This window comes from Triturus cristatus, chromosome 2_1 (genome assembly GCF_964204655.1).
Source record: "Triturus cristatus chromosome 2_1, aTriCri1.1, whole genome shotgun sequence".
Taxonomy (NCBI): Eukaryota; Metazoa; Chordata; class Amphibia; order Caudata; family Salamandridae; genus Triturus; species Triturus cristatus.
The window spans coordinates 9,257,642-9,278,341 of NC_140581.1; the positions used below are offsets into that span (position 1 = coordinate 9,257,642).

The window sequence follows — 20,700 nt, forward strand, 5'->3', positions numbered from 1 at the left end:
GGGGTCACATTCTGCTTCTAACAGCGGAGGCTGGGGGGCAGGGTTTAAAGCTGGCAGGGCCTTTGAAGCCCCCACTTCTCCTGAGGCAGATCCTGCAGGGGGGGGGGAAGGTGTGACCACCTCTGCCCAGACACGCATTGTCTCTGAATCTGGAGAGCTCTGGGTCCCGAAACAACTGGCTACAACCAGACAGGATCCACACCAGTGGTTGGTAGGTTTCAAGGGGTTCTCTTGAAGGATCTCCTCTGAGAATGTAATAATAAATCCACCACTGGGACCAGCTAGGATTCATTAATTAAGACAAGATGCTTGGTATCAAGATCCCTTGCGTCAGTGAAGCCATCATGACGCTGGGAAACTCGTGACGAGGGGCATCCAGCCCATGTGCTCTTTATGGCTTCCTTGGGCACAATTGTCCCAGCATGGACCGGACAATGTAGGGGCACCCCTGCTCACGAGGAGGGGCCTCACCCGAGGTATAGTGCACCCTGCCGTAGGGCTATTAAGGTACGGCACACAGGGCTGTGTCTAGATAAGTGATAGAATGCACACCAGCTTTCTTTCAAATGTTCTTGTTTGCTCTAGGCATAAATAATGACCTCCCACGTGCAGACTTTGTCCGTGCCCGGCGCCACTGGCACATGCGCATAAACATGTTTGTGCACTTTTACGATGGAGGCAAGGGAAGCAGCTGAGGCTGTTTTCACTATGAAGCACAGGATGAAGAGTATAAAATTACCCATGCCGAAGGGCTATTGAGCCCGAAATGCATTGGGCTTATGTATAATGTATCCACACTTGCTAAAGAGAAAGGCCTGGGTAGCTTGTCTTTTGCATTTGAGGCGATGGGAAAACATGAGGCCTTGCATGTGTGGATGAAGAAAGTTATAAATAAACATTTGACAAAATATGAAGTTTCTTTGATTAAAATGGATTGTTAAATCAAAAATGGAGTCTTTGGAGTACTGAAGGATGTTGTTGTGCGACTAGTAATGGGGCGCAACTGCTCTCCATTTTCCTTCGATTTAAACACAGGGCTCCCAGTCAACAAGAGAATCACCTTCAAGCTCCTCACACATACCTATAAATCTCTCCACAACATAGGACCAGCATATCTGAAGCACCGCCTCGCATTCCACGTACCCGCCAGACAACTCCGCTCCACCCATTGCACCCGTCCCCAGGATTCACAAGACCAGAATGGAGGAAGTTCTTTCTCCTACCTCGCCACCAAGACCGGGAACACCCTGCCCCTGCACCCCAGGCAATCCGCGTCACCGACCCAAATCAAGAAGGACCTGAAGACCTGGCTCTTCGATTGATCCTCCACACCCAGAGGGACCAGTAGCCCCCGCGTCTTGAGACCGTCACGGGTAAGTAGTCACGCTTTATAAACCCCTTTTTGATTGATTGATGTCGGCTCTTTGGTTTCTTCGACTTATAGACACGTAGCCTGTTATAGCAGTGCCGCTTTGTCCATGGGGGGGTCCCTAGGAGACCTTAGTCTGTCCCCGATCCTTAGGTACCAGGGGTACCAATTACAAGGGAATTATAGGAGGAACGGAAGCGTGCCAAACGTGGTACATTTTTTGGGAAAGAGATCAGGTGTTGGGGCCCTGGTTGGCAGGGCCGCAGCACTCATACAGGTCGAAGTCACATCAACATCAGGCAAAAAGTGGGGGCTAACCTCGCAAAAGACAACGCTGGAGAAGGAGTGCAGTCCAGGTGTTCACACGGACATTTACACCACATGGGTCAACCACTGGGTGCCTAAAGGGGTCTGGGGATACTTTTCATCTTATTCAAATGTAAGCACCCAAAATGTACCCCACATTATGGGATGCTAAGGAAGTTGTGCCAGCTAACCTACGCTTGACTTTCTAGTCTGCCATTCGTTTCCCCAGGTACTCAGCCTTCACATCCACTGAAGAGACTCCACATATTCATGGCAGAGGTAGGCTGCTCAGGGGTCAGCTACTGCCCCCTTGTGATCGGATGTGATGAGCCTTGACTTGCTGGTGGCCGCCAATTAGAGATCAATACAACAAAGTCGCCAATGTGTAACCTATCCGAAGGGGACGCTTAAGAAGAGAAGGGTCTCCTTCAATTTCCAAGTCCCCCAGGTGAAAGTGCCTGACTGTCTCTTACCCCTTTGTCACTATGCTGGGCGTTACCCTAGGACTCAAGAGAAACTGGGAATGTCCTGGCCACTGTACAGCCTGCCCAGCTGATGCTTGACTCTCTTCTGTGCTTTCAGGGGCACTGTACAGCCTACCCGCTGATGCCTGAATCTCTTCTGTGCTTTCATGGGCACTGTAAAGCTAGCCCAGCTGATGCCAGCCTCTCTTCTGTGCTTTCATGGGCACTGTACAACCTGCCCAGTTGATGCCAGCCTCTCTTCTGTGCTTTCCTGGCCACTGTACAGCCTGCCCAGTTGATGCCAGCCTCTCTTCTGTGCTTTCCTGGCCACTGTACAGCCTACCCAGCTGATGCCAGCCTCTCTTTTGTGCTTTCCTGACCACTGTACAGGTGGCTTAGCTGATGCCAGCCAATCATCTGTGCTTTCCTGGCCACAATACAGCCTTTCCAGCTGATACCAGCCTCTCTTCTGTGCTTTTCTGGCCACTGTGCAGCCTGCTAAGCTGATGCCAGCCTCTATTCTGTGCTTTCCTGGCCACTGTACAGCCTGCCCAGCTGATGCCAGCCTCTCTTCTGTGCTATCCTGGCCACTGTGCAGCCTGCCCAGCTGGTACCAGCCTCTCTTCTGTGCTTTCCTGGCCACTGTACAGCCGGCCCAACTGATGCCAGCAGCCTCTCTTCTGTGCTTTCCTGGCCACTGTACAGCCTGCCCAGCTGATGCCAGCTTCTCTTCTGTGCTTTCCTGGCCACTGTACAGCCTGCCCAGCTGATGCCAGCTTCTCTTCTGTGCTTTCCTGGCCACTGTACAGCCTGCCCAGCTGATGCCAGCCTCTCTTCTGTGCTTTCCTGGCCACAGTACAGCCTGCCCAGCTAATGCCAGCCTCTCTTCTGTGCTTTCCTGGCTACAGTACAGCCTGCCCAGCTAATGCCAGCCTCTCTTCTGTGCTATCCTGAAGCCTGGGAAGATGCGCTCTGAACGGCCTGGAGGAGAGTTGATAACCTAAAGAAAGTTTGGTGTGTGCTCTGCGCCACTTCCTCCAGTGCGCAGAAATCAAGATTAATACTGGGTAAATACAACCCATTGTCCACTCGGGAGACAGGAAGACCCCTGAAAAGAACAACTCACAAGGAGACTTGAGGACCTTACTAGCTAGCCACTGTGACTCGAACAGACAATTGTTTAGGAAAGTGAAAGTACTAAACAAGCACTGTCCCCAACAAACCCTGTATGTTAAACAGCATCTTTACAGCATGACAGGGACACAGATATTAGATGTCTGCTCCTCCTATCACTGTTACTAATATCAGACGTCTCCTCCTCCAAGCTCTCATCCTAATATTAGACGTCTCCTCTTCCTTACGCTGTTCCTAATATCAGACGTCTCCTCCCCTGAACCTGTTCCTAATATTGGATGTCTCCTTTTCCTTGCACTGTTCTTAATATAAGACGTCTCCTCCTCCTAGCACTGTTCTTAATATCAGACGTCTCTTCCGCCAAGCTCTCATCCTAATATCAGACGTCTCCTCATTCTTGCACTGTTCCTAATATCAGACGTCTCCTCCTCCTAGCACTGTTCCTAATATCAGACGTGTCCTTCTCCTAGACTTGTTCCTAATATCAGACGTCGCCTCCTCCTAGCACTGTTCCTAATATCAGACGTCTCCTTCTCCTAGACTTGTTCCTAATATCAGACGTCTCCTCTTCCTTGCACTGTTCCTAATATCAGACGTCTCCTCCTCCTAGCGCTGTTCCTAATATCAGACGTCTCCTCCCCTGAGCATGCTCCATATATACTTACGTCTCCTCGTCGCACTGCTCCCAATAGTAGGTTCTTTGTTAAGATTCCAAACATACACACAAGTCCTTCCTTACAGTTCAGCACACACATAACCATGTCCTCTTTGAGTGAGACATTGCAAGCGTCGGAGCTCCACGTTCGTTCAAAGGTGGAAGATCTCACTCACCTGGTCCTAGCAGCGGGTCTGCTGTAGTCGTTGGCCAGCGAGGCCCAGCAGTGGTCGTACAGCACGTTGACCGCTAGCAGTGTGCTTCCAGTGGCGTCCTGCAGGGCGCGCACTATCAGGGGGTTCTGACTGCTGGGTGAACGCTGTGCTGCCTGCAGGATCGAAGCCTTTGGAGGGATGTACTGAGCTTCGACTAGGAGCTGGTCATTATCCCCTCGGACGGTGGACGTCGAGACTCTGTATGGAGTATATCAAATCAATCAGTCAAAAACCACTTTATTTAAAATCATAAAAGTATACAATACAATAAAAAACTGTTGAAAACATTTTCATTGTTAAAAAACAGTTAATCACAGGCAATAAACTTATAAAAACTAATTAGTTTCCTCCAGTAAAGCAGCATGTCTATTCCTCCTACTCCTAATAGATGCAACGAGAAAGCTAGCAACACCAAACATGGTTACAGGGGATTCCATTAATTGTAAAAACAGTAATGCAGGTTTGGTCTGTATAAAGGCTTTCTCTTTCAGTATTGGGAACATAAACCTTTTTCTTGCTTCAAGATACAGGGGGCAAAAAAACATAAAGTGCATGGTATCTTGGAGAGAGAAGTTATCACATTTACAAGGAGTCATGTCTTCCGGCCTAAACCAACCCTGTGAATCACTTAATACTAGGTGAATCTGATTAAAACGAAATTTTGTCAGTAACCATCTATGAAAAGAATTCATAACAGTAGACAAATAAGGTCGTATGGTCAAGGACAAAATAAGCAGGAAGTGAGCCCTGACTGAAGGTTTACTTAACTCCTGGGCTTCTCGCTCAGCTTCACTATGCTTAATATAATTTATTTTGACCCACTTTAAGTCAGCTTTACATAAGCCTTCAGGATTGGTAAATATCTATGGGCGCACTAATTGCTTAGTTGACGTTTTAATGTAGGACAGCCACTGGATTTCCTTAGTGTTATCAAGTTTAATACAATCCTTCAAGATTTTATGATTTAGCATGAGATTCGGATTTGACCAAATTCTGATCCATAACAGGATTGGGGCAATTTTTATTATGTCCAAAATGTAACCAATCCCCAGCTCTAGATGGACCGAATGGGTCGCAGCAGATTGTGGGAGGCCGAGTAAGGAACGTAAAAATTTATTTTCTTCTCTTTGTATGGGATTAGCTTTAATGTACCCCCATATTGCAGCCCCATACCTGGCAATTGAAATAGTTTTAGCCTGATAAATAGCTAAGATAGCCTCACAGGGCTTTCCTCCTAGTCTTTTTGCAAAACCCAATATTGCAGCAGAGGAATTTCTCACAGCATTTACCTTTGTCGAGAGTTGCGGTACCCAGGATCCTTTTTCATCGAAAACAACTCCCAAGTATGTAAACACTTTCACTCTGGAAATTACTTCCCCGCCGCAGTAAAAGGTTTTAACATGGTTTTTTCCCTTACCTAATGACATAATATGCGATTTACCATTATTGACCACAAGATCCAATGATTTCATAAAATCCCCAAAGGAATCTTGTAATCTTTGTAAACCGAGAGGAGTCCGTGCCAATAAAACTACGTCACCCGCGTAGAGGAGTACAGGGATGGGTGTTCCTCCCATACGCGGAATGTCAGGAGTAGCTGTTAGCAGATTATCTTCCAAGGAGTTTATATACAATGTGAATAACATCGGGGCAAGGATGCAGCCTTGGCGCACCCCTCTTCCAGATTTAAAGCTAGCGGTACATTTTCCCTCCTGAGTCATCCTTATTGAAGCTCTCAGGTCTTTGTGTAGGTTGGCCAAAAAATCCACAAGGGGCCGGTAAAGTCCCAGTTCCAAAAGCATAGACCAAAGCTTTGACCTGTTAACCAGATCAAAAGCCGTGGACAGGTCCATGAAACCTCGAAAGATCGAGCCCCCTACAGCTTTCGTGTATTTCGATACGATTAAATGTAAGTTAAGACATTGGTCCTCTGTGCCCCTCCCAGATTTAAAGCCATACTGGGCGTTAGTTATTATACCTTTCTCTGTGGCCCAGTTTGTTAGCCTAGCTAAAATAACCTTTCCTAGGATTTTAATTGAGGAGTCCAGCAAGGATATAGGCCTATAGCATCTGGGATCTCCCCTTTGGCCCTTCTTAAACACGGGGATTATGATTGAACGGGACCATGACTTCGGGAAAGCTGTAGCAGCCGCAGTATTAAAAACGTTCATCAAAATTTTGGCCCAGTACTTAAGGTTAGCCTTGAACATATCAGAGGGCACTCCATCAGGGCCTGGCGCCTTGCGCCCAGCCGTTCCCTCAATTGCTTTCTCCACCTCCTCTATGTTAAAGCTAACCGATGTCATGGGAGGATTAGAAATTGGTATCTCAAAGGTTTCCAACTCTATGTTACTTCCATAAATTTTTTCAAAGTGGCATAACCAGTCCTCCTCTGAGATGTTAAGTTCTAATACAGAGTTCTGGGTGCCAGATAACAAAGGAGTATTGATAATTGCCCAAAAGTTAGAACTATCTTTCAAGATAGCATTGTCCATTAAGGCCGCCCACGCATCTTGTTTAATTTCCTTTTTCCAAGCCTGTATTGCTTGTGCGTACTCTTTCCTAAGCTGAGTAACTAGCCATTTATTCCTAGGACTATCATTAAGAGCCTTTTTAAGTAAACTATGGGCTTTAGTACAATTATGGTTGAACCAACCAAATGCAGGTTTATTTTTAACCACTCGGCTATTAATTGTGAGGTCCTTGGCCACTTGAGAGCAAATAGCTTCATAGGAAGCAATTACATCCCCACCATAATGAAGTGGATCTGAACATATGTTTAAATCCGGTCCGACCTTTGTTATAATAGAGTGTAAAAAGTCTTCGGGGGTGACCTTGCTCCAATTTAACCTCCTCCCCTGATCTTTAGCTTTTACATCAACTGTGACAGGTGGCAAGACAGTATTGTCCATGAGGGAAAAACCGTTAACCAAAACAATTGCCACCGGGTTGTGGTCACTAAAAGAAGAGCGAATGGTATTATAAAAAATCACGTATCTTAAGAGTTCTGGGGATAAAAAAATATAATCTATGATGGATTCACAATCCCTAGCATTATACGTAGGAACACGGTTACTCTTATCGAAGAACCCTGCCTCATACAACTCATTATTAGACAAGAGAATCTCCAATGCTTCCCCCTTAGAACTATGTTCAAAATGCTGAGGGGATGTGAAATCTGGGCCATCATTATCTCTATAATGGCAGTTTAGATCACATAAGTGCACATTAAAATCTCCCATCAGGATATAATGACAAAAAGTGGTATGATTTACCTTATAGGTTTCTAAAAAGTTTGACAGAAAATGGATGTGCTCATTAGGGAACTCCCCTTGCTGTGAATTATAGCAATTGATAAGAATTAACTTAATATTATTTGCCAAGCTTGCTTCCAGTATGAGACAATTATGAAACCAGGAACATAAGACCTCCTCTGTCTCTCCCTGCTGTCGAGCTCAGAGCAGGAACAAAGTAGGATGTATAACCGTCAATCCAAAAGTCACATTCCTTATCCCATGTCTCTTGGAAAGCAACAATATCATACTGTTTAATAAAAGTTAACCAGCCGTTATCATCCCTTTTTGACCGCAAACCCGCAATGTTCCAGCTTAACAACTTTACCTTTCCCCCCCTGTCTGTGGCGATACTAGCAGAATTGGGTTGGGAGTCTTCACTACTCATTGTTGCTTGTGCAGGTCCCGTATATCCCAATTCACCCGAGCTATCCCTTCCCTGGCCCTCCAAGTCCTCGCGTCAGTCACAAGCCTCTAGGCCCGAGAGTACCTCAAATGTATTATGGGAGATGATGTTAGAATCGGTCCTACAAGGGTTATCAACATCATAGATCTGAGAGACTACAGGGGCCCGAGGCTCACTGAAAGTGAATGGTCTAAGTCTCACATGAATCAGGGGCGCTTTAATTAAATGCGTGTAAAAATAACCCAGAGGGCGCACAAACGCTGTTAGTGTCACAGACCAGTGAAGCTGCCCGTAGCAGAACTGTAGCGACATGTTGGGGGTATTTAAAGTTTACTATTATGCAATCCCCACTACAGTTCTTTCGTGACGGGCCAATCCAATTGGTCCTTCTAGTTGATAGAATTTGATCTGAGAAATTAATCGGGAAGCCACATCTTCTGTTAAGCCACGACACTGTTTTGTTTTTTAGTGACTCGTGCGATTCCTCATGAGACTGTGCAAAGTGGCTATCTGGAGGGGGGACACGTATGGTGCACAGTCAGGGGGAAGATTTATAAAACCATTTTTTCTTCCCTGTCTAGAGCTTGGGGAACCCTCTGGGTCTGAAAAGGAATGTTTTATAGGACCATTTAATGGCATAGAGGCAGGGGGGACAATTACGGGTGCAGTAATTTGCTGGGTGGGCTGCTGCAGGATACCTTGAATAGTTCCCTGCACGGCTCCAGCAGAACCCTTTACAGGTGCCATAACTTTTTCAGCCGTAGCCAGGTGAGTCGCTACCAAAGCTCCAAGTCTCTTAACTTCCGAGTTAACAATATCTAGTTGGAGCACTAGGGATTGGGTGTACTCAGCTAACTTGGCCTCAAATTTGGCTTCTAGAGTACATACTAATAAAGCAAATTGCTCCGGGGATAGATTTATACAAGCTGCATTATTTCCTTCCTGGGGGGGATTTCCAGCAGCACAGCTATCTTGAGCTGGAAGAGAAGCTTCCGCTCTTTTTTTACTATGCTTGCACCCGCGTTTAACTTGTTGTTTCCTACAGGCTCTCACTGGTCTGGGAATAGGCGGGGCTTCCTCTATATCAACAGTAGATATGTCGAGGTGTTCCTCTTGGGGCTCAGAATGAACCTGTGCTTCAGCCACTGTGACCACCCGATTACCCAGGCCAAGTGTGTCATCTCCTGGGCTGTCCACCAAGGAATTAAAGGCAGTTTCGGAAGAGGCAGATGGACTCCCTCTGCCGAGTGAGGCTCTCCGATCATTGTTAATTTTATTAACAATTTTGACCAGGTAATTATCAATTGTGCCTGCCCCAGGAGTAAACTTATGATGGTTTGCATGAGGCATAGTTAATACCAGGTAACAACCCCTTGCCAAGGATTTTAAAGCGATAAAACAGCAGCAAGGTAAAGATAACTTAATACTAGAAAACAGAGATACGAGGCTACAATGTTCACACTAATACATCAACAAACAGAGTCCGCACTGTATAAGAGTCTCACTTGGACATAGGGAATGCAAGCGACGAGGGCGGCGAACCAAAATCCGTGGCCCAGCCCGGCCTCCTCTGGCCCCGGACGTCCACAGACGGCCCGCCCTTTGCCCGGGCTTAGCCCCGGGCGCTCCCGCGCAGCGGGGAGCTGTACTCATAAATTAGGGAGATGCTTGGGCGAGGGGGCGTGGCGGCCAGGGAGAGCAGCCCAGGTGTAACTAATTGGGCTCGCAGGGACTCCTGGACAATGGAGTCCCCGCTGCTCGCAGCCCAAGTCCACAATCACTCACCCCAGTTGACAAGCAGCCCCTTTAAACAACTCCCGTGACGATCCGGCGAGTTGCTGGCACAGGAAGCAGTGAAGAGGAGCAAAGGGCAGTCCCACGTCGATCCAGGAGGCAAATAGAATCCCACTGGTTGAAAGATAGCAGTCCTCTTTTACTCCCGTGGGCGGGGGGGCGTGGCGGCCAGGGAGAGCAGCCCATGTGTAACTAATTGGGCTCGCAGGGACTCCTGGACAATGGAGTCCCCGCTGCTCGCAGCCCAAGTCCACAATCACTCACCCCAGTTGACAAGCAGACCCTTTAAACAACTCCCGCGACGATCAGGCGCGCTGCGGGACCCGCGCAGCGGGTCCGGCGAGTTGCTGGCACAGGAAGCAGTGAAGAGGAGCAAAGGGCAGTCCCACGTCGATCCAGGAGGCAAATAGAATCCCACTGGTTGAAAGATAGCAGTCCTCTTTTACTCCCGTGGGCGGGGGGGCGTGGCGGCCAGGGAGAGCAGCCCAGGTGTAACTAATTGGGCTCGCAGGGACTCCTGGACAATGGAGTCCCCGCTGCTCGCAGCCCAAGTCCACAATCACTCACCCCAGTTGACAAGCAGCCCCTTTAAACAACTCCCGCGACGATCAGGCGCGCTGCGGGACCCGGGCAGCGGGTCCGGCGAGTTGCTGGCACAGGAAGCAGTGAAGAGGAGCAAAGGGCAGTTCCACGTCGATCCAGGAGGCAATTAGAAATATTCCGTTTACTTCAACTGCTGGAGAATTAATGGAGCTGTAGAGAAATGCAAGCAAGAAAAGTGGTTCCAATCCCCTCTAGGGGAGTAGTAAAATATAGTCATATTAGGGAAGCAGACGGCCCCTCACAGCCTGAGGCCTTGTGGCCACTGCACCAGCTGCACTAGTGTTAGCCATGCCCCGGCACAAGAGGCATCAGAAGAACAAAGCAGGTATTTACTTTTTAAAGTGTTGGTAGACCCCTGAAAGGGTTAAGATCTGGGGTGCCCCCTCCAGAGACGTAGGGCTTAGGATTTCTAACCCCCTGTTGCAAGGTCTCAGTTCAATGCACCAACACGAAAGAGTGATCCACTTGGACTGTGACTCATACACATCCCACTGATCAATACCAGGCAGGCAGTGTGTTCTAGTCATTAATCCCACCAGATGTGTTCAGGGACAGAGTGGAACCCCAAGCCCTCTTCAATAAATGAGTAACACACTCAAAATAGTACTATGAAACAGGAGGAATTTCAAAGTGTTTATTTAAAAAACCCGTCTAGTGCATTAACTATGAACACCACCAACGCAGAATGAGAAAGTAAATGTTGTAATGTCTGAGACCGACAGCAAAAACAATTTGACCGTTTGTAACATGGTTAGCACTTCCTAACTTCTAACCACCCGATGAATACTTTTAAACGGTATGCTACATTTTAGCAGAAAATATATATCGAGTTTAGGATGGTTCACACAGCAGACCTTCTCAGTAGAAAATAACGGTTTAGATATTCTCTATCACATCCCTTGCCACAGAATGATAGGCAGTGCAAGGCTGAAAGCTACTTCTCTGCACCACTCCTGGAGCACCCCATGACAAAGGAAGGTCAGGGGCCCCTCCCGCCGCTCCGTTGTTGTGCCGCTGCTGCTGAACCCCATTCACCTTAGCTGGTAGGTGTTCAAGGCCCCCCTCCACCCGCAGGCTCCTGCCTGCGTCTCATTCCTGGTGGTCCAGTGGGAGAGCCTTGCTCTTCTGCTGGTCTGCTGCTGCCTGTCCTGTGTCTGTGCCCGTTTTTATGTCTGTTGTCTGTCTTTTGTTTTTGTGCCTGTAAATTGTCTTTTCCTATTCTGTTGTATTATTACCTGTTTGTACTGTTTTCCTCCATACTTGTGCCGTTGTTGTGCCCTCCCTGCCCTTTCCCGCCGCTGCTGCCTCTGCGGCCCCTCCCCCCTGCTTACCCGCTCCCGCCTCCCAGCTGCGCGTCCCTCCCCCTTCCTTCTTTAATGATGGTTGCGCACAGCGGGTACTGCTGGTGAACCGAAGGCGCGCCAAAGCCAAACTCGTCTGCGCCCGCCCGTGACCCAACCGTGACCAGCGCTAGGGACCCTGGATACCCAACCACCCACCGCTACGAGCCAGCTGCCCTCCACGCACTCAACCCTGGAAGGAACAACAACTGCCAGCTGTCTATGCCGAACACCACCCATGATACTGATAAGGAACGGTTGCACTCACAATTATACGATGATAAGTGTTTTAGGTAAAACACTTATCATCATATAATTGTGAGTGCAACCGTTCCTTATCAGTATCAATATATTCTTCTAATCAACACGGTTTGCACCTCTATAACCTTCAAACATGTCTTATGAGGATATTGCTAATGTGAGAGCGAACAGAGCAGACACTTTTGGTTTTACTGCCGAAGAAACCAACAGGTTATACGCTTTGATCCAGGATCCAGAATGTCTCACCGCGAATACAGCTTCAACCCAATCAATCATCAGACAACTTTTATTTACAGCTAAACGAGAGATCAACCAGAGACTGCATGCCAGTACCCTAATCCGCTACCATAAAGTCCAACGCATACCCAGAGGATTACATATTCCTCTAAAGTCAACTCTTTGCAAAAATAATACGAGATTTACAGACCGATGGTACGCTATACTAAACAAATGTTCCTTAGACCTCATTCTTCTCATAGTCGAAGAACTATCCATTCTCCTGGAAGAATTAGAGAAAGAAGTTACGCAACTCAAAAAAGACCTGAGTGATAAAATTTCTCCAGAGGAAATGTCCAAAACGCTTGAAGACATCAACAATCAACTTGACAAGTACCAAAAAGAAATCAACGAAAGAAAATTACGCAAGTTCAAGAGAGATACTGTGGATTATAAATTAGGAGAGGTGTATTCATGGGCTGAAGTATACGCCACTCGTAGACAACAAAGACCATACAGCCGTTCCACCGACGGGGAAACAACCTCATCTGATGACTCACAAACACAACCTCGAAGAACCACGCCTAAGCAAGCTGGGGGCCCAAGTGACAGCCAACCCTCAACCTCTACAGATATTCCTAATGAACCGATTCCTTTTTTAGGAAGAGGTTCAAATGTACGAGACGAACCAGGAGGTCAAAACATAAGAACCAGAGATACACCCATAGCAAAATCAACAAGAAGCCAGAAAACCTAGTCATCAACATCTCAAAAAAATCTTTGACACCTCAACAAATCCACACATTACAAAAAGGGACTTTTTTCGTACCTACGTACAACACAAATGATTTGGAAACACAAATATGTTTGTTTAAATTCATGCGTAATCTTCGACTCAAACATTTCTTTACAAATGTTATTGAACCAACTACGACTCAGGACAAAGGAACACTTTTAGATCTACGTCCGAAAAGCAAATTTATGGCTCCCATCAGTCACAAAATTCTGGATAATTTTGAGTTAATCGTAGGTAATGAGCTAAAAAAGGTATTCCTCGATAAGCAATCAAAAATCAGCAATTTGTCACTGAACGAACGCAACATCATCAATCAATTAGCAATGGACAAAGACATTACATTTTGTAAGGCAGATAAAGGAGGAGCTCTTGTGATATTGGACACTGCTTTTTACACGGCGAACGTAGAAATACATGTAAGTGAGCAAGATACTTATTTGAAATTGGAGTCAGACCCTACTAAGGAATTTTCTCTCATCCTATTGACTATCATCAACAAAGCTCTACACCAGGGCACCATTAATGACAGAGATAAGCGTTTCCTTATCGCAAAAAATCCCAATGTTCCCTATCTATATATGATACCAAAAATTCACAAAAATCTTGAGAAACCACCATTCAGACCCATTGTAAGTACCAGGAATACCATCCATGAACCCATTGGAAAATATATAGACAAACACCTACAACCATTGGTTCAGTCAATGTCTACATACTTGAAAGATACAACGGACTTTCTTATCAAATTGAATCATTTAAATGTCCAAAATTACGAACACCTTTGCCTTTGTACCATCGATGTCAAGTCGTTGTACACTTCTATTCCGCATGACCTTGGTATACAAGCCATAGAATCCTTCTTGATCAACACCGACAAGGACCAAGACATGAAAGTTTTTCTACTCGAATTGATCCATTTTACCTTATACCATAGTTACTTCTTGTGGAATAACAACTACTACATCCAACTGTCTGGAACATCTATGGGAAATTGTGCTGCTCCAGCATATGCCAATCTTTTTATGCATCGTTTTGAGCTAGATCACATCCTTACCCAAGAAGCATGGTCTAACAATTTACTGATGTTTCACAGATACATCGATGACATCTTCCTTATTTGGAAAGGTACCCAGACTGAGCTATTGACACAGATAACACATCTCAACTCTATCAACGAACAAATTCAATTTACCCACGAAATCAACCTGAATCACATCACATTTTTGGACGTGGACATTACTATACACAATAATCAGTTAACCACATCAGTATTTACCAAAATCACCGACCGCAATAATTTACTGCATTTCTCAAGTTTCCACCAAAAATCACTAAAAAAACATCTCCCATATTCTCAATTACTGAGGATTAAACGCATTTCATCCACAGAGGAGATATTTCAAGAACAGAGTCGCCTTTTGATAGACAAATTCAGGAAGAGAGCATACCCCGCCCCCATTCTAGAAGAAGCTGTTAACAGAGCAAAAACTAAGAATCGCACAGACTTACTACAAACTCAAACCCCTAAGGATCCCAATGATTCAAGACTAGTTTTCGTTTCTAAATTTTCCAAACAAAGTCAAAAAATTAAGACAACCATCAGAAAATATTGGCCTCTATTACAATCGGAACCAGATTTCAAAGGGATTTTTGACCACCCGCCAATTTTCGCTTACCAGCGAACACAAAATCTTCAACAACTTTTGAACAGGAGCCCTCTGAACTCCGATAAATCACACAAAGGAACCATTCCTTGTCTAAATTGTGGCGGATGCAATAACATCATTAAGGGTACATCTTTCATGCATCCCTCGAAAGGAACACCCATCAAACTTAAAGTTACAGCCTCTTGCGATACCAGTAACGTGGTGTACTTACTCAAGTGCCCATGTGGACTGCCTTACGTGGGCAAAACAGAAAGAAAAATGAAAACAAGAGCATAAAAGCAACATCCGAACCAAGAACATGAAATCTACCATCGCAAAACATTTCTCTGAACAAAATCATAACTGCAGTCAACTGAGGTTTTTGATTCTAGAACAAGTCAAGATCCAAAGAGGGAGAGACAATGGCGCCTTCCTACTACAACGCGAGTTGTTCTGGATAAATAGACTGAACTCTGTTTACCCGCATGGGTTAAATGAACGTTTTGAATTTAGCTGTTATTTGTAAATAGTTGTACTGTGAACACTTGTTTTCTCCATCTGTCGCAATTTACACCTCTGTATTTTCCTTCTTCCAACTTATTTCATATTCTTAGGTAGCGCTTAATTTTTCATTTTCCTCCTACCTCTTTACGCGCCACGACACACCGAAGATTGTTTACAATTGTTTATTTCTCATTCACCGTTTCTTAAGGTTACCATGGTTTCTAAAGACACACGTAAGTATTTCTTCTCACTCTAGCAGTCACATGACTTATTCTCGAAGGTTACGCCGTTTATCACTTCCGGATACATAGTATTTAGTTCCGGGGTTTAAGCCGCACGAAATACACTCATTCGGACGAGGTTTTCGTACACTCACGTTATTGAAACCAGCCAGGTAACTCTGATTATTCCCTGCCGTATTTTCTCATTTGAGTGCTTTAATTATATCACGTGCACGTTGTGGAAAATATCTTTCGAACTGTTCACGTTTCCGCCTTTGGTAAACACTAGCGTACCCGCGTGCGGTTCTTTCTGATTCACTTCATTATTTACCTTATACAATGAGTTTCCTTCACTCTTGTGTTCCGATTTTTATGCACCGAGGATTATCACCGAGCACCATTTCACAAGCCCCAGTTTAATTTCTAAAAATCTGGTATTCCACGTTCACTACCAAGCACAGGTTGCTCGCGCATGTTTACCACACACTCACCACTTCCTATTCTATCTTAGTTTCTTAAGCGTTGACATATCCTGGACCACAGCCTTATGTCCTCCTACATTTGTTTTTTTTGTAGAATCCCCCTGACAAAGGGCGAGTCCCGAAATGCATCGGGGACATTTGAAAAATTGGTTTGCTTAATCAATGAAAACACATGTGTGAACCTCTTTGTGGACTGTATAACCATTAACATTATGAGCTTTATCATACTCTTCATATAATCATATGAATTGAATATGAATTAAACAAGCAATGAACTAAGCTACCAAGTTCGTACCTGATTCAATGCGGATTTTCCGCACTGGAGTGCTAAAGTGAGGACGTCTTTCCCTGAGATGCATTCGAACACCACCCATGGCCAGTTCTCCTGCCGACACTGCCAACCATCCTCCGCACCCCTCGACGTCGCACACACGCCGGATGCCAGCACCACCGAAGCCCTGAAATGCATGCATGTGGATAAAGAGAGCTTTTGAGAAGGGAGTTGAAGGGGGAAGTGCTCGAGGATAACGCCCGGGCGCCTTGGCTGGACAAGGCCAAGGGTCCCACAGTCGCAGGAGCCCGAGTGGCGGATACCGGGGAGTCTGGATGCAGAGAGAGTTGTGAGGATCTTCGAGGTTGCCAAACGTCCTTGGACGGGTTGAGGGGGGCTGAAGTGGAGAGCATACCTCACTCATTAGGTCACAATAGGTCATGCCGCAAAGCCAGGCCCTAGTGATGGGGCGTGTACTGTTACCCCTCGTGGAAAGGGGGAGGGCAGGGGAATATAAGAGGTCAAAGCCCAGAGTGCTGCTAAGTTTTTGCCATGCCCAGCAAGTTGTGGATAAAGTTTGGAGGTCATTAGGGTCCAATTTGAGGCCCTGTGGCAACAGGACATTCAGGGGGTGAGGTCTGCCAGCTCTCGTTCCGGCCTGGCACAGGGCAGCCGGGCAACGGGAGGAAACAAATGGTATGAACATTGGTGCTGGGCTACCAGGAAATAGGAACAAAAATCAGGAACAGCAACGCCACCGCAATCATATGGGATAGTAAGGGTGTCCCAAGCAACTCGGGGTCTGCGGCTAGCCCGCACCAACTATAGGAAAAGGTCGTGCAAGGGTCGTCATCCTTATAACAGCTATGTGGCCAGCCATGGAGAGAGGACGTTGTATCCAGCGGTCCATCTGGGTGGAGAGTCTGTCCATGACCAGGCTGTAATTTAAAGGAATGCCCGGCCCTTTCTTTCTATTCAAAACAAACCCTGTTATTTGGGGGTGCCAGGGGACCACGTGAAATGGTAATCACATGCAGGGGGCTTGGTGACATCAGAAAGGGGAAACAGCTCAGATTTCCCCCGTTAATACAGAGGCCAGAGAGGTCACCAAACCGGACCACCTCCGGTACCATAGAGGTCAGATTGAAGGAAGAGCGCCGCATGAAAAAAGTATGTCATCAGCGTACATTGACATCAGAGGTGGCCCAGGTGTGAATCGTAAGCCTCGGCACATGTGATTCTCTTGAAGGTGACACACCAAAGGGCCCATGGCTATAATAAATAATAAAGGCGATAGTTGGAATCCCTGTCTGGTGCCTCGGGTGATGTCAAAGGGGTTAGTGATGAGGCCGTTAATTTGTAAATGGGCTTGAATACAATCGAGAGGCAAGAGACGCCAAGTGTCCGAAGGGTAGAATGAAGAAAGGGCCACTCCAGAGAGTCGAATGCCTTCTCTGTATCTAGAAGGGCGACCCCTGCAGGGGTATCCAGGGATATCCTATTTAGGACAGAAAGACGGCACAAAGACTAAGTGAATGTGAACCAATGGTGTACGAGTCACATCTGTACGGGTGACAATATTGTGCCGAACAATAATGACCACCTATCGGCCATCGCTTTCGCAAGAATTTTATTGTCAAAGTTGAGCAAGGAAAGTGGCCGATAAGAGGAGCAATGTTTGGGGTCCTTCCCAGGTCTAAGCAGTAGGGAGATCGCTGCTGCACGTATGGTGGGCGGGGGCAGAACCCCATTGGTGAGGGCCTCAACGTACACCTCCAGTAAGTGAGGAATCAAAGTGTTTTTGTACACTTTATTAAAAGTGCCTCTAAGGCCATTCAGGCCAGGGGCCTTTGTGCTATCCAAGGAGTCGATCGCTTGTGCGAATTCCTCGGCTGTACATGGCCCACTCAGGAGCTGTGATTGTCCCATAGTAAGGCAGACCATGGCAATCTCCTCAAGGTAGGACTGGCGGGCCGTTGATACAGAGGGAAGACGAGGAGTGTAAAGCAATTTGTATTACATGTCAGTTTTGTGATTATAAACTCATTAGTTGTCATTTGTAAAAAGGCAAGCTAATGTTCGTCCGGGGCGTTCACCCTCACCATATTTTTGCTCCTATGCATATTTACCGAGAAACTAACCTCCATATCGGCCAAGTCGTAAGAGTCTTCCAACAAAATGGAGCATTCATGCAGGGATGACGGGGAGGATGTAGGAGTGTTTTTCTCGTCTATGTCTGCGAGTGCAGCCTCCACGCACGCCAAGCCTGCACGGATATTGCATAGCACCCCTGCTTGTTTTGAAATGCAAATTCCGTGAATATATGCCTTAAAGAGCATAAAAAATATCAGTGATGGCATTGTGGAGTGCAGAGCAGAACACTGCATCGAATGAAGCCATCGAGGGAGGGACCAATGACTCTCGCAACCCCGTCATATGGGAGTGTGAGTAAGACCCTAACTGGCACGTGGTCAGATAATGTGTGGGGTCATACCTGTATGTCTGGTAGCCAGGGGCTATCAGTTGCTGAAAGGAACCAGTAATCCAACCGAGTCCACAGCAAGTGGGGCACGGAGTAAAAGGTGTAGCAAGGAATCGCGGGGTGACGTGTGTGCCACACGTCCCTTTGGACATGTGTGTGGATCATATCCTGAAGGGTACCTAATGAACTCAGCTTGATTTCTGGGCCAGCACTGGAGGAGTCTATGGCGGGATTCAGAAGGAGGTTCAAGTCGCCACTCACTAAAATAGTGTCTGCATCAAACTTGTCTAAGAGGGTGGCCGTGGACTGATAAATGAGGGATTCATCAGTGTTTGGAGCTTATAAATTCAGGAAGTTAATTTGCCTCTCCAGCATACTCCCTGTCACCAAAAGGTAGCGGGCTTGAGTGTCAGCGATAGTACTATGGTGCATAAAAGGGAGGGGCTTGTGTATAAGTATGCAGACTTCCCTGGAATAGGAGCTGTAGCTAGCTAAATAACGGTGTGGGCCCCATGATGTAGTAAAAACGGGGGTTGACTGTGGAGACAGGTGTGTTACTTGCAAGAACGCTTCTTTAATACTGTGTCAGATAGGATATGATAGCACCGGTTCACCTGTATGAGGGTTAATTAATCCCCGGACATCCCAGGTAAGGATAATCATATCTACAGCCCGTCTAGCATGCGATTAAGCCGGGATGTAAGTGAGTCGAAGCATGCCTCTAACCTGCGTAATCCTGCCCACAGCTCCCCTTTTACTACATATAAGTCACCCCTAAGGTAGACCCTAGGTAGCCCTTTGGGCATGGTGATGTGTAAGTAAAAGGGAGGACATGTGCTTTTATGTGTGGAATGTCCTCGTAGTGACAAATAGTCTATTCTATTTTTTACTGCTTTGAGGCCTACTCCTCTCTAGGCTAGGCTTGAGAGTTCCCTTATATATTTGTAAGTGGTAATATATGATCTGAAAGGAGTGGTGTTGCCATGTTTTGCATGTTTAGAATAGTGGTGTTAAATCCTGTTTACTGGTGTAGTTGGATTTTACACTAATATTTTAGAAATGCCACTTTTAGAAAGTGTCCCTTCCTCTGTGCTTATGACTCCCTGTGCTTTGCAGCCTGACTCCAATACATGTCTGAGCTGGGTGACAGCTTCACTTTGTGCATACTTTCAAGACAGCCACAACACAGGTAGGGCTGGGTGTGACAGGGATTATATCTGAATTCCTCTCCATACTGATGGTCTTCCTGGGGTGGGAGAGGGAGAGGTTGCGCACCCTTTACTTTTATATAGGCTGTTTCCTGCCCTTACACAAAGGACTGATTTACTCCCTACTGATGTCTGGAGCCAGGGCTGGGTTGAAAGGTATTATTGCGCACTTCCAAGCACCTCGTTGAAGTCATCCTTTGAACAAAGACATTTTATTGTACAAGTATAGGGGATCTGATCCTAATTTTTTTTAGACACTGCATGGGGCTTGTAACATGCCAAAGGACTGCTGTGCTGCCAGGAGGAACCACCACTTGGACTACTTTGCTCTGTTGTGCTGGCCTGCTGCCTGCTGAGTTGCTCAAAGCACTGCCACTCTGCTACAATCAACTCTGAGTGATGACCTGCTACCTGCCTGCTCTTTGTCCCCCAGTGCTCTCAAGGGACTAGTTGGCTGTCTCCCTCCCCGTTCTTGTGGGATCTAGAAGGACTCCAGTGGGCAGCCCAGAACTGGCCGTGGGACTTTGAATCCAGCTATTTTAAATTCCCAAGGGACAGAGCGTGGATCGGTTGTTAGCATCCCGGGGTGAAGCCTCGGCTGAGGTCCATGGTAGCCGCTAGGAATCGGCCTGATTTTACCGTATCACGTGTAATAGGCACGGAGGTGCCTATGCTTGGTGCCTAGTTACGGTATAATGATGAATAAGAGCGCAGGTGTGCTGTGCCCTATGGTTTCATGATGGGTCATGTGGTTTGTCTCTAAATGACATTACAGTACTTGCACTCATGTAATGATTCATGTGCTTTTTCATAAATTGCTGCATTTCATGCCCTAAGCATGCGCTGATGTTATGATGCAATGTCGTTTCGATTCTTGCATTGTCAGGATAACAAGTACTATCTGAGGATTTGCAAAACATGCACAGTATTTATGATTTATGTCATATTATGTACAATATATACGACATATATTTCCATATAATCCTGTGTGGAGTCTCTTTTTTGGTGTTCATTGTGTTTCAGTGTGAGTGAGT

General features: G+C 46.3%; 1 protein-coding gene across 1 annotated transcript in view; it reads right to left on the reverse strand.

Annotated features, from left to right (window-relative positions):
• LOC146863603 (uncharacterized) overlaps positions 1–20,700 on the reverse strand; it is a 286,828-nt gene that overhangs the window by 12,969 nt on the left and 253,159 nt on the right. Inside the window, exon 8 of the mRNA XM_085627624.1 lies at positions 4,105–4,341. Within this exon, the coding sequence (XP_085483750.1) occupies positions 4,105–4,341 (237 nt within the window). The remainder of the gene's footprint in view (positions 1–4,104; positions 4,342–20,700) is intronic.